Source organism: Eupeodes corollae, chromosome 2 (assembly GCF_945859685.1).
Source record: "Eupeodes corollae chromosome 2, idEupCoro1.1, whole genome shotgun sequence".
NCBI lineage: Eukaryota > Metazoa > Arthropoda > Insecta > Diptera > Syrphidae > Eupeodes > Eupeodes corollae.
The window spans coordinates 117,267,538-117,292,369 of NC_079148.1; the positions used below are offsets into that span (position 1 = coordinate 117,267,538).

The following is a 24,832-nucleotide window of genomic DNA, read 5'->3' on the forward strand; positions in this document are numbered from 1 at the left end:
AAATGTCTGCATATTTTTCTAGATGAAAAAAGACCACAAAAACTCTAAATTTCATATGCTCTTTTGTATTTATAACTTTTTTCACCTGTTTCTATGTGTCCACACCATGTGAATTCACCCTTTTCTTTATCTTATTCATAAATTATTCTAAAGAATTGCTTTCATTCACCTTATACGTTGTTAAAGCCGAATTCCCCCTTATAAATATTCATCAAAATCAATTCACCAATTCTGCTAAAGCCATCATTCTTCATAATTTCCTGTCCATATCCATCACTCTTTCGCTCATGTTCGCCACTCACGCCCTTCCACAAGACAAATTACTCCTATAAATAAATAAGGATACACTATACACTATGGATATACCCCTTTTGAATATGATTCTATATCCAATTTCAAAAATCCTTCACAAAATGTTAACGTCGCCGTAGTCGTTGGTAGGTATGTAAATTGTAGAGGTATACCCTGTATACCCGTACTCAACTCATGTCTAGGGTATTTTGTGTTGTAAACTGAGTCCACTTAAATCAATCTCATTCATATAGTACAAAAAACCCATATGCAGCTTTTCATATTTCCCTCTCAATCCATATAGTAATACCAGCATACTGAAATTCAATTCCATCCTGTCCAAAAGAGATTCTAGACTGAACAAAATATTTCCTCTTACAAAAAAAAAGATTCTGAAAAATATCACAACTTTCAACAATTTTATTAATATTCCTTTTTTTTATTTCTAGCGTATCTCGGAACGTGCATTGGACGGGCTTAATAATTTAAAAACTCTAAACCTACGAAACAATGCCTTGAAAAAACTTGACAATGGCCTACTACGAGGCACACCGGCTCTCCTTTCAATTAACTTACAGGAAAATTTCCTCGAAACACTCACATACTACAATTTCCAACCAATTATGGATAACTTGGTTAATAGTACCAGTGAGCTATCAGTATCAGGTAAGTGCATCGTATATTCTATATTTATGTAAATAGAAACACATACATACATTCATACATGTGTTTGCATATTTTTATCCTTTTTCCTCGAAGACTCTTACATATGTGTGTATGAAAATCTGTTCTGTCTGCAAATATAGTATAGATAAGGTAAACCCTTCTGTCTAGTCTATAGACTAAATGCCCCATCTTATCTTTGAAGAGAACTTTGGAGTGTCCTTTCACTTTTGCTATAGAAAAATGTAAATATGTGTTTTATATTAGGGATCTTTGTCTTATTTATTTAAAAAAAAACCAGGGGAGATCTGAAGAGCTGACAAACCGGAAATTGCATAAGTAAATAAGATACTTTCCGCTTAAAAAATTTCAAATACTTTTTAAAAACGTTTCTAATTATCGTTTATAGGGTGTTTTTTTCTAGTTAATATTGTAACTTTATCGAAATGTAAAATAAATTAAATTTTCAATAATCAACAGATAAAGCGATAGCTACTAGAACTTTTCGCTAAGGTGTTCAATTATTTCACAGAAAACGGTTATAAATTGCGGTTCCTATTATCATCAAGAATTGAATTAAAACTGACCAACTTTAGCCTAGATAGATGATTCGATATCTCTTAAGCTATATTTATTTGGTTTCGTAACACATTATTAAGTTTTTCAAAAATTGATTGAAATTTTCAAAAAATAAATGACTTACTTTCAAAAATATTTTTTCAAGACACAAAGAGACCAGATCTGAGGCCTATTTCTTATAATACTTTTCCGTTTGCACGTTTGCAAAAAAAAAAATATCCTTAAAAGTAAAATTTCAAAGTGTTTCGGAAAATTTTGAAAATAAGAAGACTTTTTACTTTTCAATTTGTCGGACATTATTTGAAAAGTGAAAAGTAAAAGTGTTCCACCAATTTAAAATATAATTTGCAATTATTTCGTATTTTAAAAAGTTGTGAAGTAAATCTATTAGATCAAAAAGACAGTTGTTAGTCTTGGGGGTAAAGTAAAAGATAATTTTGGAATCATATGGTTGTTGAAAGGGACTAGAACATAATAAATAGAATACAAATAAAGGGTGATTTTTTAGCTATTATAAACACGTTTAAACAGCTGACGCACGTCTCGTGTTTTGTTTCACTGTCAAGCATATTCAGTTTGGTCTAAAATTTAACAACGAAGTATCTTTTAAACGAACAACGCTTGCAAATTATTTATTTTTTTTATCAAAATGCGTGCTCTTTTAAGGAAGTTCATCTAGCGCTGCTTCCATTTTATGGTCAGTCAGCGACGAAGTTCTTTTTTTCGCTCAATGGGTACGTAATTAAGAAGAATTCTCGATTTTGGAGTGAATTTCAGAAGCATTGCAAGAGCTACCAATACATTCAGAAAAGTGACAGTTTGGTGCGGTTTATGGGCTGGTAGCATCATTGGACCGTACTTCTTCAAAGATGATGGGAATCGCAACGTAATTGTGAACGGTAGGCGCTACCGTATCCAACTTCTTTTGCCCAAAATGCAAGAGCTTGACTTGCATGATATGTGGATTTAACAAGACGGTGCCACGTGCCACACAGCAAGCGCAACAATGGACTTATTGAGAGGCGAATTCGGTGAACATTTTATTACACATTCTGCCTAGATCATGCAATTTAACGCCTTTAGACAATTTTTTGTGTGGCTATGTTTGATCTTATGTCCATACAGCCAAGCCCGCTTCAATTGATGCATTGGAAGACAACATTGAAGTATTTTTTCGTCAGATACCGGCCGAAATGTTGAAAATAGTCTGCCAAAATTGGACTAAGCATATGGACCATTCAAGGACAACATTTGCATGCAACAATCTTCAAACATTAAATTTTGTAGACCGTACTATCGGTTCAAATAAAGATTTCATGAATTTTTCTAAATTTTGTGTGTTTTTTTGATAAACTTTCGTATTCTTTAGAACTGTAGTTTATTTCAAATTTATGACAACAATTATTCATTGTTTTTTTTTGATAATGGACAACTTTTTTTTGTCAAAAAATCCTTTTTGATATCGATTTTAATTCTGAGTTTCAGGATACTTTCTAGTCATTATTATTTACTTCTTCGTTTTCTAAATATTTTTCAAAACGATGGAACAAGACATTCCGATTGCAGAAAATCCGATTCCCCCTGGCTGTCTCTCCTCACCCTTACAGCCCAAACAATTGAGTCCATTGACTTTAAATTTGAAAATTAATTGTATATTAATAAACGAACACTGTCGGACAAAATAAAATGCAAATCATAAATCTTAAGTCGGAGTGAAATATAAATACATATATTATATTAAATTTTACTTCCAAAATCTTAATGCTATTTTACAAATATATGATAGGTTATTTACAAAATTGTAGTTAAGAACGAAAGATATTGAAATATAAAAAAGGAGAAACAAAATTAAGTGCAAATTCAAAATATGAACATTAATAGTATAACATATTCAAAAAACAGTTTGATAAAGTAAATAAAAATGAATAACGAGTGGCTCCGCCTATATTTTGAATAACTTCATGTAGAATTCTCTCCCATTCACTTTGAATACTTTCCCAAAAAGACGGTTAATTGCGACGCTCATCCAAACGCATACTGCCATCCAAACTGGACAAATGGTGCTCAATAGGGTTAAGGTCTGGGGATTGAGGTGGCCATTCCAGAACGTCAATATTGTTTTGAGCAAAACAATCTTTTGTAATTCTGCTTGTATGATTTCGGTCATTCTCATTTGAAGCAGAGGAAGCTAGATTTTCTCTGACAATATTATCGTAACTAGAACCCTTCATTTCAATGTCAATTCTAATAATATTTCCAACCCCACTAAAGGAAAAACATCCCCAGACCATAAGTGACCCTCCTCCATGTTTGACGGTTTTTTGAATGGCTCAGTCTTTCCGATGGCTTGCACCAAACTCGTTTTCTGGCTTTTACAATCCTTAATTAAAATTTGGACTCATCGGACTAAATTACGTGCTTCCAAAAGGATTGTCGCTTTGATAGAAACTTTTTGGAAAAGCTAGAAGTGTTTATATTAATTGGCCTAAGTAAAGGTTTTTTCTTCGCAAAAAATTTCCTTAAGCCACTTTCATTCAGTCGCCTTTGAAAAGTCTATGGTGTAATTGATAACTCCAGGTCTTCTTTGATGCTTCTGACCGCAGATAATGAGGTTTTTCGAGCCTTAATTTGTATTCTGCGGCCATCAACAACTGTAGTCTTTCTTTTCCTTCCACAAGAATTTTTAAAGCTGACGACAGCTCCTCGTAGTACAAAATTAAAATACATTTTTCTTACACCAGAAACAGACAATCAATATTTTTCTGCTAGTTTTTGGTATGTCAACCCATGTTGACGGTCTAAAACAAGCATTTCCTTAACTTCCGTCGGAAGCGGTTTCATAATATCCTTAACTGAATAAAATAAAAATAAGCATTTGACTTTAAATTTAATTTATAAACCTTTTAATAGTTTCTTTGGTATAGCAAAAAATTGTCCTTATTTTTTTTAATATTTAGTAAGAAATTGAAAGAGTAATAAAAATTGCACTTTATTTTGTGGCGTGTCAACTTGATATGTAGCAATATAACCGATGTTGGTAAATAAAAGAATAAACCTTTAAGGGGTTTTTTAATCAGAGAGTAAACAACTGGAAGTTTGTGAAGTCATCTGTATTGAGAAAGTCAAAAAATTCTCTTTGCTCTTAAATTGCAGCACTATGAAATCAAATGAACCGCTTACTTTATTTTGTCTGACAGTGTATATTAATAACCTCTAAATAACTGGAACTAGAAAATAGTTAAATATGTGAAAAAAATGAACAATTAAAGAGTTTTTGATAAATCAAATTGCATTTAAATTTTTAAAAACACATTTTTTGTCAGGTACTTTTTTTAAATTTTTAAATTTTATTAATTTTTTTAAAACAGCTTTTCAAAAGAAACGCGTTTTTTATATAAACTGTGAAAATCCATTGAATGCTGTCTACGATGTCGATGGATTAGAAATCTCTACAAAATCAGACTTTTATGAAATTATGATAAATCAACATCCCCTAAAATTAAAAATTTATTTTATTTGGTAAAAAATAGTCTTTGTCCATTGCCTTACTTCCTATTATTTAAGTCTTCGTTTTCAAAGCAAGCTCTTTTCATTTTCAAATTATTTTCAAAACAAACTCTAATTTTCGAATAAAAATTTATTTTTGCATATTTCTGAAATTTTTTTCAAAATTCTAACTACAATTTGCAAAGTTTATTGTTTGGTGAAACAAAAAGAACAAATACTCCACAAAGTAACAAAACTTTTCAATTTTCAGAAAAGACTTTGCATTTTGCAAATTTCGTAAAACATATTTTGCAAAGTTGCTAAGTGAAAATTGTTTGTTGAAATAAGCCTCTGCTTTAACTTTTGTTCGCAGGATTTTTTCCAAAACTTATAAATTTTGAAGTTTTATTATTTTGGAAACTAATTTGTAAACTGCTTGTAAATGTTCAATAAGAAGGTTTTTGATTGCTTCATAAATACCTTGAATACAATCTTTGTTTTTTAACAAAAGTTAAACAAATCAGCTTCATTGAAAAACGGCTGCAAGTATTATTAGTATTACAATCGTCATAAAGTTTCAGCCCTCACATCTAGTGTCTGATTTCATTACAATATCTTTTTCAATTTTTCTCATAACTAGTTTTTTGTTTAAATCAACACAAGACAAACAAAAATTGATAGTAACTTATTTTCCAAAAAATTTGACTATTGACATAAATGTTTGAGAAACGATTTTTCTACTAAACTTCAAAAACAATTTTTTTTTTAAACGAAACTACGTTCTATTGAGTGTAAATCAATTGTTTTCTTTATTTATCTTTGTCATGATGCCCCTCATTATATGAAATTAAAACTCTTTTAAAAAACTCCAAATTCCCGTAGCATTAAAATAAATAGTACTTTAAAAAAAAGTAAAAAATCCATTTCCATTATTTTTAACCTGAGAAAATTATTAAAATAGTTTTTCTTTTTATTTTCGACTTCTTATAACAATTAAGTTTTTTTTTATTTTAAATACTTTAATCTTTTATACTTCTAATATACATTTACGTACACTGTACTGGAAGGTGCCTATAGGCCAAGTTCGTACAACTCATCTATTCCCTTTCGGGTAAAACTTGTTGGTAAACATAATGAAGAGCAACATCCATTCAAATTTTCCAATTTTGAAGCTACTAAACAAAAATGACTCCACTTAATTATGTTCATTATTGTTTGAGCTCAAGTCCGTTCTATTTTATGAATGGAAACAAACAATAAAAGTCTAGACACAAACATAAACACCCTGTGGAAATTAGTTGATGAGGTCATTCAGGAGGAATTTGCTGCCAGTTCTTTGCTTGCATAATTCAAACACTCAGTTAATTATCGCTGCATGTTTAAGTTGTTGGTATTATATGGTATATAAAATCTGGAATATTTTGGAATGCTCTGGCCGTTCAAGCTCGGCGACATTTGAATTCAGAAATGTTCTGGCTGGATGCACATCAATTGTAACGTGTATGGACTGTTTGAGTGTTCACTATATGTGCAGTGCATATGTATGCTGAATTGCTAATGACATCCATTAAAAGTTGTTATTTCTAATTGTGTCTGTGAATGTTTGAAGATCTCATCAGTCCTTTTTGTGTACACTTGACGCTCCTTACCGAACACCAAAAACCCCCCTACCAACTCCTCGTTATATTTCCTTATTTTACCACCATTTTCGTTTAGATTTCCTGTATAAATATGCATATGGAGTAGTTTTCGAAATGAATTTCAAATGAATCTAATTGCTTTCGACTTTTATGGCTTGGTAACAGATACAATGCACTTGATTACGAATTCATATGCTGAATTCATATGATGAAAGGAGGAGAGGGTGGAGAAAAGTTGCTACTAGTTGGTTTATATATTAATATCACTCTCATACCCAACTCTCAACTCATACTCTATCACTTCCAAGGACTAATTTTATTTTTTGTGCTACATAGCTATCGGCGCCGCCATCGTCGCCACCGACAATCAGACATTATTTTTTGCCAAGGGTAATAAAGCTCCGGCGAGATTCAGACTTAATGTGTACGATTTTGTTCCAGGATACGCTTTATAGTCAGCCCCAGTCAAGAAGGAGGGGGTCTTAAAGCATTATTATACAGAGCAAAGCAGGTACCTACATGAGAAGGTAGTGATGGTGAACATGGTTTTTATTTTGCCAAATCCATTTAGGCTAATTGCATACCATATACTACATATAGACGTTATTCGTATAACCATTATATTACTGTACCTACAGTGTACTACTGGATTTTATTTGTTGCTCCTGCTGTTCCTTCATACTCATGGACATGAATAGAGATATGTATGCGAGTGGCGTGTGAAAGTAATTTAATCCCCGCCTTACGTGTGGACCGGGTTTTGCGTAGAAGTGGTAAAATGATGTCCAGAGGGCAGATTTATGTGAACAGATTTACGAAAGATTTTTTTTTGTTTTTATATTTTATTTTTATTTAAGTTTTTTTTTCTGTCCACTTTTGTTTTTGTTTGTGTTGTTATTGGTGTTGTTGCTATTGAGGCTTTTTCATGAGTTGCATTTAATGGTGCACATGTACATGGGCAATAAAACTTATGACGGCTGTAAGCTTGCAATAACCTATCCTAATGGCTGTTTTCGTTTTTATTTTTTGTGTTTGTTTTGTTAATATGGAATTGCGTTGCGTTTGACACCTGGGCTGTTAGAAGAGGGCGTCATCGTCATTCATTTTGAATTATTTTAAACATGAACACGACACATGTGGTGCATTTTTAAAAAATGCTCAATTTGCAAAACTAATTTGGTATGAAACAACATTAAAATGTATTTAAAACTGTAAAAGGCAACTCAAAAATAAATTATTCCCTGCAAAAACCAAACCAAAATTAAAAGGATCAGAGAAATTGTTTATAAGGCACAATATTTAAGTATTCACAGCAGAACATATTTCTAGCATCTACATTTTTTTTTGTTTCTAAAACTTGCTATATAATTTATTTAGACTTGAGGAAACAAGACTTATTACTAAAGTTAAAAATGTTTCTATTAAATAATTTAAGAGCGGGAATTGTAATAGAAAACCATTTTTACGAAAATATCAAAAACTGAAGGCTTGACCATGATTTCTTTAGTCTTATTAGCCAGTTCAAAATTCTTATTCATGCTCTTTTTTTCTCTGTCTGGAAGGATCTTTAAAATCTGAACAAAAATACTTATCAACAAAAATATTATTAAACAAAATCGATCAATGTTTTTTTAACTGAACAATTTTAAAATTTTAAATTAAGTTGTTATTAATATCTTGAAAAAGCAAGGTTTTTATATAATGTTGTACCATGTAAAGGGGCATTTTTATCTAAGAAGCAATTTTAAATTTTTTGATATTATTAACTCCCAAAGGAAGTTATTGCAATGGGTCCGATTTATCAAATTCAAAATTTTGACATTTATCGACGTTTCAAGGCCATTAAAGTCGAAATAAAAGATTTTTAGAAAGATTTCTGTGCGTGCGTTGGTATGTTAGTATTTCCGTACGTTTGCAACGTTTTTTCGTCGTCCATAGCTCAAGAACCAGAAAAGATATCTACTTGAAATAAATTTTTGTATACAAATAATAAGGCAGAAAGATGCAAGAAAATTGAGTGGGTGGCAGTTTAAAAATTTTGTACAACGAAAAATAACGTTTTTAACATTTGGTAAAATTTTTAGAAAAATCGAATACACAGTTTTTTTTACAAAAATAAAAACCTAAAAAACTCATTACTCAAAGTTGGTAAAAATTGAATATCGATTCAAATATCTTTTCATAAATTTGAGATTATGGCTTCCAATTAATTTAAACTTATAAAAAATAATGTTTTCAGCATTCAAAAAATTTTGAGAAAAATCGAATCCATAGTTTTTTTTACAAAAAATAAAAACTAAAAAGAAAATTTACCAAAAGTTGGTAAAAATTTATTTTGTACTCAAATATCTTTCCAAAATTGAGATTATGGCTTCCATCTAAATTAAACTTATAAAAAATATTGTTTTCAACATTCAGACAAATTTTGAAAAAAATTGAATTGACAGGTTTTTTTACAAAAAATAAAACCTAAACTAAAAAATTAATAAAAGTTGGTAAAAATTGATTTTCGACTCAAATATCTTTTCAAAAATTTGAGATTATGCCTTTCAGCTTATTTTAACTTATTGTTTTCACTATTCGGAAGAAGTTTGAGAAAAATCGAAATGACAGTTTTTTTCACAAAAAATAAAAACCTTAAAAAAAAAAACAATACTACAACTTGTTAAGAATTTTCTTTCGACTCAAATAACATTTCAAAAATAAAAACATTGTCAATTTTTTGTTTATTTCACAGAAAATATTGTGGTCAATATTAAATAAATGAGAAGTTATCAGTGTGGGTCGCATCCAAGCCTCTTTTTTTGATTATTAAAAATTAGGCAAGCATTAATGCGTTTATAAAAATTAAACAGTTTAAAACACTGAAAGATTCAAGGCCATATCTTAGTTGACAGTAATATAAAATGCGTTTGTTAGATTTGTAAAGTGTGTACTATCTCTCCGTAAAATCGATATTACTTGAAATCTTAAAGTTGATGTCGAAAAAACAAATCTTATTAAACAACATGTTTTTCTCAATTCATCCCCAAGCCTTAAAGTACAAATCTGACATCTCTTTGTAGTTCTCTTCTTAAGTTAGATTTAAAACGGTATATAAGCTATATAAACGTTTTCTTGATTTTTTTTTTACTGCGTCAACAAAACAGACGGATCCCGCAACCCCAACTTTAAACATTTAATAAAAATACAAAAAAAAACAAACATCCTGACGTCAAATATCTTCAGACACAAAATCCTTGTATAGCTAGCGTTTTATAAACAATTCTATTTGCATATGTGTGTGTATGTTGGTGTATGTAGAACTCACCGATTTTATATTATTATTGGCCTTTAGGCTACTTGAGTGAAGAAATACCATGAATTCCTTTCAAGTCGGAGGTAGGTAAATTAATTTTGCATATCGCATGGTTTCCTGCCTTTGACATTTTATACCAGCCGCAACACATGCAAAGGAATATAAAGCTTACGATACCCAGTATAGCTGAATGAATAAAGTAGATAGGTAGAAATATGTTATGCATGTTTGTTTGTTAGTGTGCTTGGTCTTTGATTTGGACCGCAAATAGTAGAATTCCTGTTAAAGATATGCATATATATACAAATATAAGGACTATATTATTTTTCGTGGAGTATAGATATTCCATCCTCTGAACCAGAGTGCAGAAAAGAGGAGATTTTGAATTTCATTTTTGATATTATGTATGCTCAACAAAAACCACCGCAGGATATGTTGTCTATACGTAGAAGGTAAAGACACACAAAAGAGGGAAGAAATAGCTAAGGTACGTCTCTCTAGAAGCTTATATTACTGATATGACATGAGGACTTCTTTTATAACTACGCAGTATGAATAAACATTATATACCTACATAAATCTAGTATATTTAAATTGTCTAGCCCGAAGGTAAACCTATGTATTCTCATAACTTCCTTTGCATGGTCGCAAATTGAATACTTGGAATTAGATCTCTCATTCGTTGGCATATATATAAACCAGGTCTCAAAACGACTAAGATCTCTTAAATCATCATATCAGACTTTCTTATACAAAGGAAAAACTTGCCATAGGGGCGAAGAACTTGAGTTTTACACGAGCAATTATCGCGTGAACAATTAATACAATTAAGGAATAGGGATGTTAACTTACCTAAGTTCATGTTAAATTTACTTTCATTCATATGAATGGAATTTCTTCTCTCTTCTTGAAGCTATTTTTCAACTTCATGACTACTTAGAATCACGCAAAGCACTTATAAGGACAATTTAAGTGACCATATTTAGGGATTATTTTTACCCAAATACAATAAAGTTCGGAATAAAATGGGTTTTACGGGGGACTTATCGTCATAGAAGAAATTGCTTGAGTGCATATAAAAGCTAAATGGGTTATAAGCTAACATCAGGGACGTTGAATTGTAAGCAGAAGTTAGTAGGTACATTATTTTTTGGGAAATAAAGAATATGAACGAAATCTCCTATTTGGACTGATTAGGAAATTCGATACTATTTTGTACAAACCTATTTTTTGTTTCCTTCTTAATTCAAAAATTATATTCTTGAAAGCTAATTACTACATTTCTACGAAATTTAGATTTTCTTGACAGTATTTATTTTTAAAAGCCTACTGCAACAGCTTATTTTGACATTTCATTATATTTTATGTCGTCTAATATTGACATTGATTTAATCAAATGCATTGAAATATGCGTGCTTATGAAAAATGTTTAAAGAACTGGATTTAAATTTGTTTTGTATAAAAAGAGGTACTTTGTTTATGGCAATAAATTCTCTGGTTAGATTTTCTAGATTTGTATTTTCAAACCCATTTCTGTTAAGTTCACCTCAGTCGTCTAGTTGTTGGCTGGTTTTGTTGATTTAATAAGCTTATATTTAGAAAAAAGGTTAAGAGATAGTGTTGTACATGTTTATCAATCATTTAATAGTCACTATTTTGGAATCATTTTTGAAGAAACTAAGCATAATCATCTTTTCGTTCTGAAATGTATGTTACAAAAGCTTCTTTTAAAAAAAAAATATCAATTTATAATTTGCTTATAGAATTTTCAATATCGCAAGTCATAAAATGTGTTATCCTTTTCAAATATAAAATTGCAATTATGTCAAAAAAGCTCATACAAATCTTCATTCCTTTGACTATTTTGCAATTTAAGTTTTTATTAATAGGGAATTTCTTTATTTTTTGTTGCTTAGGGTACTTATTCATTTTTTCTTCAATTTGATATTCGAAATAAAATTCAATCAGCTTTTGAAATAAAAAAAAATAAAAATGCAATAATCTTCAGTTAAACATTTTTATCAATTCTTTGAGTTTAGTTTGATAAAAAATAGTTACCTGATAACAGACAGTTTTTTAACTTTCGTTCGTTACACACGCACTCAATTTAAAAGCAGGTACAACAACAAGAAAACAGAAAAAAAAAATAATAGAAAATAACTTCAAGCATTTGTCAACTTAAATGAAAATAAGAAAATGACAAAGCCATCATTGAAGAACTTCATAAATGCAATGTCTCACATCCTTGTTTTCATTTTTATTTTTGCCAGAAACTTCACATTCGAAAAGAATCAGCCGCTCTTTTCAGATTGAAACGAAATTAATTTCCAAACGAACAAAGCTATAGCACAATGAAAAAAAGCCAACAACAAAAAATACATCACAGAAGCAGCACTAGCACAATATAGCCGTTATAGGATAGGAGCAGCAATAAAGCAACAGGAGGAATGAAAATACACTCTCGAAATAGGAACTGATATATGAAAAAAGGATTCACGGAAGAAGAAAAATGATGGAGACGACAATATGGGGCGGGGAAGGATGCAATAGAAGGATTAACTCTCTACTGAAATGTGAAAGGAAAGGAATTATTGTCGTTGAAGGAGAACTTCCTTTTCTCTTCAACCATCACCACCCGTCCCCCCTCATCATCCGCACATGATGATGGTTGCCGTTGGTTGTGCAAAAAAAAGAAACGAAAAAAACACGAAAAACGAAAAAAGGAAAACAAAAACAAAAAAGAAAAGAAGCATCCTTGCATTAAGCAGGAAGGAAGAAATTTTGTGCGTACACACGAAGGATATAGACTGTGAGATGTCCTTTGATACTTTACTATGCAGCGCTGTGCAACATCGACATAATCTTCGTCCTCTTGCTATTTTTCCAATTGGAACGTCACTGTGTTGTCGTGTGCCATATAATAGGGCTGTATCTCCTAAGCCCCAACTCCAATCCTTGGAGCTCGTTTGGTTTGAATGTTCCAAACATACACACTATACAGGCTATATTCGTATGTACATATGTATATATATGCATTTGTATAAAAGAACCTGTATCCTCTGCCACATCCTGTGTGTGTTTGGGTTGCTTATTTCAAAGATCGCAGCATACATTGAATTTTATATTTACTTAGCACAGCATAAAAGAGTTGCTATGAAGTTCTGCCTCCAGGAACAACCAGGATATACCATCTTTTTTCCAAGTATATGATGTTAACGCTACTCTCTCTCTGGTAGCTTTTTAGTAATGCTGCTGCTGCTACTGCTGCAGTCACTTCCTGATATCCTTTTGCAATACTTAGTCTTCTCCTCACATCACATGCCTCACTAGGGTATTCTTTCATCCTGCTCGAATTATGTTTTCAGTTTTCGAAATTTCTTGCCTTGGGGTACCTTGATTTAATTGCGTTGTGAAGAAGACGATTTACCATCATCAGGATAGGGAATATTATGAACCCTATACCTACCAACTCTCTATTATGTATATCTACATATGAAACCATGTTTGGCTCCTTCCATCATGATGTTGGTAGACATGTTTGTTTTTTCTGTTTTGTAATCTTTCATTTTTTATTTTTGTTTTAAAACACGGAAGACGATGATGACGACGACGACGACAGATCAAGCAATCCGTTTATGTAACATAAGATATACGTGAGCTCTCTCTCTGTTGGTCTGACTCATGGCTCTTGGGTCCACAACACACAGAAAAAAGGTAATATTTTACTAAGATTTCGTTTTTGGTTCCTAGACTTTAGTACTTTCCCTAAGGGTTGAAAACACTGAGTTCATAGAGGAGATCCATGTGCAATGACTTTTCCATCCTATCATAAGCCATGTTAAGACATTTTTTAACTCTATAATATAAGAAGCAAATGTTAAAATTTTTGAGGTAGAAGCTTTAGTTTTTTAATAAAATAAAATAAATACTGCTTAAGACTGATGCAGTTGTTTTTGATATTTTCGAAATATTTAAAACTGTTAAATATTATACTTATATAGTAAACGTATTAATAAAGCAACAACATTTCACAAAATTCACATTATCCTTTGACAGAGCTTGTTTTACAGATTTAAATTAATGAAACAAAGTAAAACACTTTTTTAGTTCAAAGTCTTACGTATATTTTACGTCAATTAGAATGCAAAACAAAAAGTCCTTGAACAAATATTTCACCCCAAAGGAAAACTCTTTATAGTCCCTGTTGCATAGAGTTCAACATCAGAATTAGAGGTATTTTTTAAATGCCGTTTAAATAAATTTTACCGCCAAGAGACTTAATACAACAAAAAAATAAATTTCATAAGCACAAATCGAAAGAAAAAGAAAACGAGAATTACTCCATACATCACTTAACGACGACGACTCGTGCCCTAAATTATATTCACAAATTCATCATTACCATTGCCAATTTTTTGCTATTTTTTACTCATTGTCCTTAGACTTTCAAGAACAAAAAAAAAAAAATAGAGTTCATTAAAAAAAAAGAATCTTTGACTCAGCTTTTTATATAGTATTTTGAAGGATGAATAAAAGCAGACAAAATCAAGCTTAAATAAAAATAATAGTATATACAAAAAAATATATAATCCAGCCACTTATAGGATGGTTTATTCAATGCCAAAGAAAACTCCACACCTACCGCCCTCTAAGGACTCAAAGCCTCCCATGAGATGTATACTGATGAACAATAGATCTAAATTATCTGAAATTTTGATGTGCTCTATTTTTAGCACAATTTCTATAAAGATCTGATCTCGATGTTAATCCCCTCTTGCAATCCACTTTTTTTTCTATCTACCTACGTAGCTATGTAGAGATTTCTATATCTTTAATCGGCCTTCAGGCTATTAACTGAACTGGATCCATTTCTACCTCATCACATCTCGTACAGACTTTTATACCGGCAGAAAAAAGTCAAAGTAGGTTTGTACATATATCACATAAAATGAACCCCTTATTCATTGATAACTCTCTCTCCCTCTCCTTCCTCACTCTATAAATATAAATTTTCTGATATGGAATTCCATTCAAGGTAATTTTTTATCCACTTGACTTTTGTCAACCTCATCCTTATACCCTTTTATCATTTGTACTAACATTTTATTTTTATATCCTGGTTGTTTTTTATACACAAAAACATCCTTTTTATCAGCAATTTATGTGTGTGTAGGTAATTCAGTTGCGTATGAGAAAAGAAAGACAAGTCTTTCGACCATCGTCGTTGTCGGTCGTTGGTTATAATGGAAATAAATTATAAATAACCTTTTCCTTAAAGGACTCGCGGAAATTCCAAACAGCAATTCACTCGAAAAAAAGATGGAAATACAAAATTTATTTAACCAGTTGTACTTATAGATATGTACAAAAGGAACACAATTCATTTTCGCGAAGAAATACGTACAAAAATAACGGTGATGCAGTGTGGGTAACAGCGTTACAAACTAGCCTTTGGGTAGTCTCTCTTTTTATCCAAACCATAATGGATAACCATACAAAACAAAACAAAAACACCCGCCCAATGTACCTATAAACAATTTAAAAGGACACACGTTTTTGAACCTTATACTCTCTTACCTTAATGACCGGGACCGGGACATTGTGTCAGGCGGAAGCCATTTGTCACAGGCACATGTGTTGTAGTATAGCACCCGTTCGAACCAGACCACAACAACTGCAAAGTGTAAAACGCGCTGCCAAGTTAACTCTTTTTCTTCGATCTACAGTGAGACAATTTTACCTCATTCGTAGAATAAAAAATACTAAGACTTTTGAAAATTTTGTAATTTTATTCCAATTTCTTCATTATTTTACACCACTGTGCTTGTGTGTGTTGTTATTATGCGGATTTATACTTTTCCTTTACACGCTCTCTCAAGCGCTTCCACATTGAGGTCAGTTTAATATAAAATAAACAACAACGAAAAGATAAAAAGTAGGTCCTTCTCCTTGATGTATTTTTGTATTTTTTCGTACTTTTGTTTATGTGCGATTTTCTGGCAAAACCATTACATTCTCTGGCACCTACGTACATAACCGAAGAGAAAAACCAATACAATGTTTTATTGCCTGACCAAACTCTCTCGCACACACAAAATGCAATGAATAATTCACAAAAAGCTATTATATTGTATTCCTTATTTCTACAAACACTCTCATAAAATACGTGCGAATTTTTGAGGGAAGTTATGGAAAATTATCCCGATTTTACGTTAATGGGAAAGTATGTATGTAAGTAGGTACATCATAAGATTCAAAGAGTAACAAAAGGTTATGAATTACCAGAGGTGTGATTGTTATAATTTGAAAAGTTATTACATCATAAAATATGTCTTTATTACCAAGGAAAATATTTTGTTTGTGTTAAATATAAAAAATGTAAGAAGCATATTACTTAAGTAAAAAGTAACAATAATGATACTTAAACAACTGTTTTATTATAAAAAATAAGATATCATTCTATACGAAATCATGCAATGGGTCTTTCATTTAGAGAATCTTATCTTCAAATTTAAATAAGGCCTTTCATGTGTTTGACCGTGACTCATATTTCAAGCTGAATTACCAATGGTTTATTTTAGCCTGAAGGGTTAGTTTCTTCATCATAAATCTTTGACTTAAAGACCCTAAGTGAAAGTCCAAACATGGCAAATCTCATAAAAATACAATGTCTTTGAATCGCTCAAACTTAATTTTTAGTTTTTCGTGAACAGCGTTTAACGCCAATCAGTTATGTCGTAGCCATATGCGCATAACCTTGAATTCAGGTAGAATGAAAACGTTAATTACACCTATACCTATCATTTAGTGAACCATAGAAAAGTAACACAAATCTATTACTACCAAAAGTTTTTCCGGTGATACGGTTGCTGCTACTTTAAAATTTATTATTGGACCTTAAAGCATACAGAATTTTTTACAAACACAACACGCATTTTGACAAAATGATTTTATTATTTGTACGAGTTCTTGAGATCTTAAGACTGAATTGACGAATTGAGTCCAGCTTGATCCTATATGTTTGTTAACCAAGATTTGTTCGCAAGAAATGTAGTCTGATCGATGCCCAATTCTTGCCAACAGGGCGATGTAATATTGACTGATTTGGATCGTTTGCTACGGACAGCTGAACGCCAGCGATATTTTTGATATTATTATTTTTGACATTCAACCCGTTAATTTTTTTTGATATTATTAACTTTCATAGGGACCTTTTGCAATAGGTCCGATTTGTTAAATTGAAAATGTTGAAATTTCTCGACGTTTCAAGGTCCCTACAGTCTAAATAAAAGATTTTTAGAAAATATGTCTATTGTCTGTGCGTGCGAGTGTATGTCCGTACGTTCGCAACGTTGTTTTCGTCGCCCATAGCTCAAGAACCAGAAGAAATATCGACTTCAAATTCATTTACACATAATAATGCAAAAAGATGCAGAAAGGGCTCTCAAGAAAATTGCGTGGGTGTTTTTTTTACCATAGCAGTTTACCAAAAAGTGAACCTTCTGGATAACCAAACATCTCACTAACCAATGACGCAAGAGACTTGAATTAGATTTTAAATCATATATTGTAACGTGATACCAAAGAAGTATATTAAAAAAAAAAAAAAACAACTAACGGTTTTTTTTATAAATCGAAAGAAACTGGAAAAAAATTGTCACCTTCGACAATTTTACGAATAAAACATGATTTCAATTCCAAATCAATTTTGTGCGACGAAAAAAAAATCTTTAACATCTTATAAAATTTTTAGAAGCATCAAATTGACAGTTTTTTTTATAAAAAATAAAAAAACCTTAAAACACATTACCCAAAGTTGGTAAAAATTTAATTTCGACTCAAATAACTTTTCAAAAATTTGAGATTATGGTTTCAAACTATTTTTTTCTTATAAGAAATGTTGTTTTCAAAATTAGAGCAAAATTTGAGAAAAATCGAATTGACATTTTTGCTAAAAAAAAAATAAAAACCCGAAAAAAAAATTGATTTTCGACTAAAAAATCTTTTCAAAACTTTGAAATATTGACTTTAAACAACTTTTCTCTTTCAAGAAATATTGTTTTCGAAATTCATTAAAATTTTGAGAAAAATGAAATTGACACTTTTTTTACAAAAATCTAAAAACCTAAAACAAATTTAACAAAATTTGGTAAAAATTGATTTTCGACTTAAATATCTTTTCAAAAATTTGAGAATATGGCTTTCAATTAATTTTCTGTTATAAATAATATTGTTTTTACGCAACAGTGCTGTTTTTGGATAAAAAATCAACTCTACTTATTGCATTTATCCAATTTGTAAAAATTTAAGAAATGCTAAAATAAGTTAAAATTTGGTTTTGACTAAAAATGTATTTATTAAAACAAGATTTTCGAACTAAACTATTTCTTTATATAAAAAAGAGGCTAAGATGCGACCCATACTGATAACTTCCCATCCCTTCTGTCGATTTGTCTTGCTTAAAAGTTTGCCTAGATTTTATTTTTGTATGAAAAAACGGACTGTTAAATTTTTATATACAAATTACTAAATATCGAAAACAATACTTTCTATGAAATAAAATAAGTTTGAAGCCAATATTTCAAAGTTTTGAAAAGATATTTGAGTCGAAAATCAATTTTTACCAACTTTTGTTAAATTTTGTTTAGGTTTTTAATTTTTTGTATACACACTGTCAATTCCATTTTTCTCCAAATTTTGCTGAATGTTAACAACAATATTTTATATGATTTAAATAGTTTAAAGCCAATATCTACAATTTTTGAAAAGATATTTAAGTCGAAAATCAATTTTTACCAACTATTAAACATTTTTTTTAGGCTTTTATTTTTTTTGTAAAAAAACTGTCCATTCGATTTTTTTCAACATTTTTCAGAATGTTGAAAACTATATTTCTTATAAGATAAAATAAGGTTGAAGCCTACATTTCAAGTTTTTGGAAAGATATTTGAATAGATATTCAATTTTTACCAATTTTGGGTAATGTTTTTTTTTTTAGATTTTTATTGTTTTATAAAAAAAAAGTCGATTTGATTTTTTTCAAAATTTTATATGATGTCAAAAACATTAGTCTTCATTGCACAAAATTGTTTTGGAGATGAAATCATATTTTAGTCGTCAAATTTTGAAGATGACAATTTTTTTTTCTTCAGGTTTGTTGATTTATAAAAAAACCGTTATATTGATTTTTTTTTTTTCAAAAAATATAGTCTCCAGCGTTTTTGGTTCGTTAGATACTTAGGGAGGACGAAAAAACGTCGCGAACGTACGGACGAAAGGAACGTAGCGCACAGACATCTTTCTCAAAATTTTTTATTTCGACTCTAGGGACCTTGAAACATCGGGAAATGTTAAAATTTTCAATTTGACAAATCGGATCCATTACAATAACTTCCTATGGGAAGTTAAAAATATTGTTGGTAATTTTAATTTTTTGAAGAATAATTCACCTGACAAGTTTCTTAACTCAACACAAAAACCTACAAACTTTTAATCAAGACAAATCGACAGACAGGGAAGTTATCAGTGTGGGTCTCATTCCAGCCTCTTTTTTCAGTTTTTGTTAACAGCATACATAACATTAATTACAGGAAGAATGAAAACATTAATTATCGCGATTGATGGTCAACATTGTTCTCCAGGAAATATGCACCGATGACGCCACCTGCCAGCTTAACCTCCGCACCAACAAGTGACTTTTTACGGATGAATTGGAATTTTGGATGCAATGTGGATTAATGCTGGTCTAAGCTTGATAATTTTAATTGTTAGTGAACCCATTAGATCGGAAAGTGTATCGGATTCTCCAGAACACACTTTCTCGGAAAGCCATGATCTTTTCGGTGGATAGTAATCATCTACTGAACCATTAAAATCACATTAATTCATTACTGCCAACAGTCTTTCCGCTGAAAGGAAACACAACACGCAATTCAAGTTCTTGAGCATTATACTGGTCCTTGGTGATTGGCTGAATAGACTAAATTTGTTAGATGTATCTTAAAAACAATTTCCAAGGACTTGGCTAATTGTAAAATTAGAGAACGTACGTCATTTTAAATGGTCCATCGGCTTTAATTCTTGAGTCCAGTTCGATTTTATATTGGTGTTAACCAAGGTTCTATCGATAAATATGCCATAATAGAGAAGTCAAAAAAAGTCGGTCCGCCGATTCCGTCCGTCTGTCTACAGTCCAAATCATTGATTGGATTGAGTTTTTCGTATACAGTTTTGAAGGCAACCATGATGGAAACCTTGATTTTTCTCAATAAATTAACGATTTTTTTGAATAATAAAAGGGGGGAGAAATCAAATTCAAAATTGTCAAGTCCCCTAAGATTTATGTGGTATCACAATAGGCTATTAATCTGGTCTAAGTGTATTCTAATCCATCACGGACAGCCACTTTAAACTTACCTTACCTAACCATGTTCCTATTAGATTATTCGATACAAAATTTTAAGTGGTATCAGTTGGAAAAACTTGGAAGCCTTTATTTTTGAAAAACTTTTTTCTTAAATTAGCTAACGAAATAGTTTAACTATAATATTTGTTAATTGATTTTCAATTCATCTCCTTTTTAAATATTTTTTTTTTAAAATAATCAAATTAGAATTTCCATAAAAATCAGAATTGTTTCTTAAGTAACAAACCAAAATTGAATTCTTTTTTTAAGACTTAGATTTAAATACCTACAAAAAAATACAATAAATCATTGTGTCCACTGTCAACTTATTGTATACGTCCTTTTAAAGCATTTAAATTAATTCATTATCCTGTTTTATAATTCTATACCACCGTATTTTATCATTCTGAGAGTATACTTAGGGATCTGCCACATAGAAAAGCTGTCATGTCAACATGTTTCTTTTCGATTCTATAGGTAGGTATGTACCTAACCTGAAGCGTAACCAAATCGTATACCTTCGAATTTCCAAATGCGTTTATTCCCATTTATATTAGGACTAAAATAAACAAAATAAGAACAAAAAAACACTAATTCGCTGATTTCTACTCTACCATTGTACAATGTACGGCGGTATCAACACAACACGAAAAATAATAATATAAATTGTAAACAAAAATCCCATTCCAACTGTCATAAGCAAAAACCCTATACCGCTTTACCGCACGCCATCCATGCCACCTCCGCTTAAAGCAAAATGTCTGAATAGAACGTAAAATGTTTGAATAGCCAAATACCAAAGTCTACACCGGGAATAGCGCTCTCAGCCGCAGGTATTCTATTCCTGAATAATTTTTGTTTTTGGACACGAAGCGGTAAGCAATAGGAATTTGAATATCTGTACAAGCAGAATAACAGCTAACAGCCAGGAGCAAAATTCAAAAATGGTATAGGTAGAAGTCCTGTCTAGAGAATGAAGAAAAAAAAACTTCAAAATACCGAATTTGCCTCAGGATAACCAAAAGCGTTGAAAAAAGGAAAGAAGAGAGTGAAATAGGGGGAGAGAGACCGAGCTCCTACTTTTTTGATTTAAATAACATTTTAAAATTAATTTGCTTGAAGTAATAAAACAATCGCTGTATATCCAGAATCCAGATCCACTACCATACCCATCTCTCGCTCCTTATAATAAATATCCTTCAAAAAGATTTCACTCGTTCGGTACACCGCCCACTGCCGCCGCCGTTTCCAAAGATTATCCCCAAAAAAGCCACAATTTTCGTTAAGGAGTTGGCAATCCTAACAAACCCGCACCAACTAAAACCAGATAGAAATAAAAAACTAATTTTATTGGGAACACAAGAGCAAATAAGAAGGACCCGGTGTCCTTTTTTGTTGTATACATATAAAATATGATGTGTTTTTTTTTTTGTTTTCGTCAAGACTGTGGTTGTGGTGGCGCGCGGTGCTTTTATATAAAAGACCAATAGAAAGGATTTTTAGTCGCCACGAGTAACCCTTTGTGGTGATTTAATAACAACAAAACAGATTTCCCTTCCGGAAATTAAATATTTGAAATGGGTTTCATTTTGGGCCATCATTGAATCGGTTTTAGATTTATATGTATACGTATTTATTAAAGTAACGAACGACGACGAAGTGAGGAACTGATGGTTTGGGTCCTACATTTGAAAAGGGGAGAACAGAATTGATTTCATCCAAAGGGAACAATGTTTCCTTTTAGTAATTTATCAAATATCTTAAACCAATCTGTCATTGTTGTACGTACATTGTAAATTTACAGTTAGAAGTTAGATTTTAAATCTTTGAAATGTTTACCTTTCTTATATAAATTATAAATATTTGTAGCTATTTGACTTAAGTTTGTCTTTTGAAATTTAGTCAAGGACATAATAACAAATATTTTATGAATGATTCGTTGGAATATTAATGGCGCAATAGTAAACACAAGGATTTAATACCTTGTTTTTGTCTTTTGGGCATTGGTTATTAATTCATTATAGTCAGGAAGTTTAAGATCATAAAAAAACTTGAAACAACTTTGGATTCGTAAAAATATTGTTGAACAACAAGGAATTATTTGACATGGTACAAACATTGATCAGCGGACTGATTTGAATTTAATTTTGATATTTTTTTTCTTAGCTAGAATTAAGTTTAATTTAATTCAAGACGTACATTTTTAATTTTTAATAGGGATAGTGAACATTTTCAAATTTATCGACTTTTTAAGGTCCCTAGAATAAAAATCAAAGATTATTTAAACTCATTTTTATTAATTCAATCTAGCCTAATTAACCACAACTTACAACTAACTTACTGGTCCCATACGGACACTCTAAGTTAAAATATAATACTTAATACTAATACCTTTCGGCCCTTAGATCTATTTTACTGTAATTCATTTTATTTATTTTTGTTTATTAGAAAAAAAACTAATTTCAATGTCTTTTTTATTTTTACTTAAAAACTACTTAAAATTAGGTCCTTAAATAACTTCAACAACATATTCTACCTATAAACTACTTAAAACAACCACTGCATCAATTGTAACTATCTAACATTTGTTGTTTTTCAATTTTTATAAATAAAAAATAAATAAATAAATAAATAAATAAAAAATGTGTGCACATGTACGTCCATAAGCCCGTACATTCGGGATACCTTTTTGTCGTCCCTATCTCAAGAACCAGTAAAGATTCGACTTCAAATAAATGTTCACATAATAGCAATGAATTTTTAAAAAATGACATTCCAAAAAATATTCGGTTGAAATCAAATATCTCAAGAACCAATAACAGTAGCGACTTTAGTGACGTTATACCAAATTTGTATTATTTAAAAAAAATCAATTAACCACTTTGAATAACTTACACAGAACGAAAAAAGTCATCCTATTGACTATTTTGGTAGTCAATATGACAATTTGGTAGTCAATTTTCAGCCGATAACCGCGATAGTCAATAGAACAATTTTCGGTTGTCAATTTTGAGATCTGAAATGTTTGTACAATTTGGTAGTCAATATGACAACTGCGGTAGTCAATACAACAACTGCGATAGTCAATACGACAATTGCGGTAGTCAATATGACAATTGCGGTAGTCAATACGACAACTGTGATAGTCAATACGACAACTGCGGTAGTCAATATGACAACTGCGGTAGTCAATACGACATCTTCGGTAGTCAATACGACAACTGCGGTACTCAATATGACAACTGCGGTAGTCAATAGGACAACTGTGATAGTCAATATGACAACTGCGGTAGTCAATACGACAACTGTGATAGTCAATATGACAACTGCGGTAGTCAATACGACAACTGCGATAGTCAATATGACAACTGCGGTAGTCAATACGACAACTGCGATAGTCAATACGACAACTGCGGTAGTCAATATGACAACTGCGGTAGTCAATACGACAACTGCGATAGTCAATATGACAACTGCGGTAGTCAATAGGACAACTGTGATAGTCAATATGACAACTGCGGTAGTCAATACGACAACTGTGATAGTCAATATGACAACTGCGGTAGTCAATACGACAACTGCGATAGTCAATATGACAACTGCGGTAGTCAATACGACAACTGCGATAGTCAATACGACAACTGCGGTAGTCAATATGACAACTGCGGTAGTCAATACGACAACTGCGATAGTCAATATGACAACTGCGGTAGTCAATACGACAACTGTGATAGTCAATATGACAACTGCGGTAGTCAATACGACAACTGCGATAGTCAATATGACAACTGCGGTAGTCAATACGACAACTGCGATAGTCAATATGACAACTGCGGTAGTCAATAGGACAACTGTGATAGTCAATATGACCACTGCGGTAGTCAATACGACAACTGTGATAGTCAATATGACAACTGCGGTAGTCAATACGACAACTGCGACAGTCAATATGACAACTGCGGTAGTCAATACGACAACTGCGATAGTCAATACGACAACTGCGGTAGTCAATATGACAACTGCGGTAGTCAATACGACAACTGCGATAGTCAATATGACAACTGCGGTAGTCAATAGGACAACTGTGATAGTCAATATGACAACTGCGGTAGTCAATACGACAACTGTGATAGTCAATATGACAACTGCGGTAGTCAATACGACAACTGCGATAGTCAATATGACAACTGCGGTAGTCAATACGACAACTGCGATAGTCAATTTTGAGCAGTCAATATGACAACCAAATTGTCGTATTGACTACTGAAGTTGTTCTATTGACTACCGCAGTTGTCATATTGACTACCCAAAATTGACAATCCAAAATTGTTCTATTGACTATACAGTAGTCAATTTTTAAAAATAAGGTTGTCATATTGACTATTTTGGTAGACAATTTGGCCAAATTTTAGGTTGACTATCGATGATTGTTAATATGACAATTTTTTTTTTCTGTGTATGAACAAATAG

At 31.3% G+C, this 24,832-nt stretch overlaps 1 protein-coding gene across 2 annotated transcripts in view; it reads left to right on the forward strand.

Annotated features, from left to right (window-relative positions):
• The window catches only part of LOC129947801 (connectin), a 328,628-nt gene that overhangs the window by 39,375 nt on the left and 264,421 nt on the right, over positions 1-24,832 (forward strand). For both annotated transcript variants that reach the window (XM_056058500.1, XM_056058501.1), the window contains exon 3: positions 741-957. In XM_056058500.1, coding sequence (XP_055914475.1) covers positions 741-957 — 217 coding nt within the window. The remainder of the gene's footprint in view (positions 1-740; positions 958-24,832) is intronic.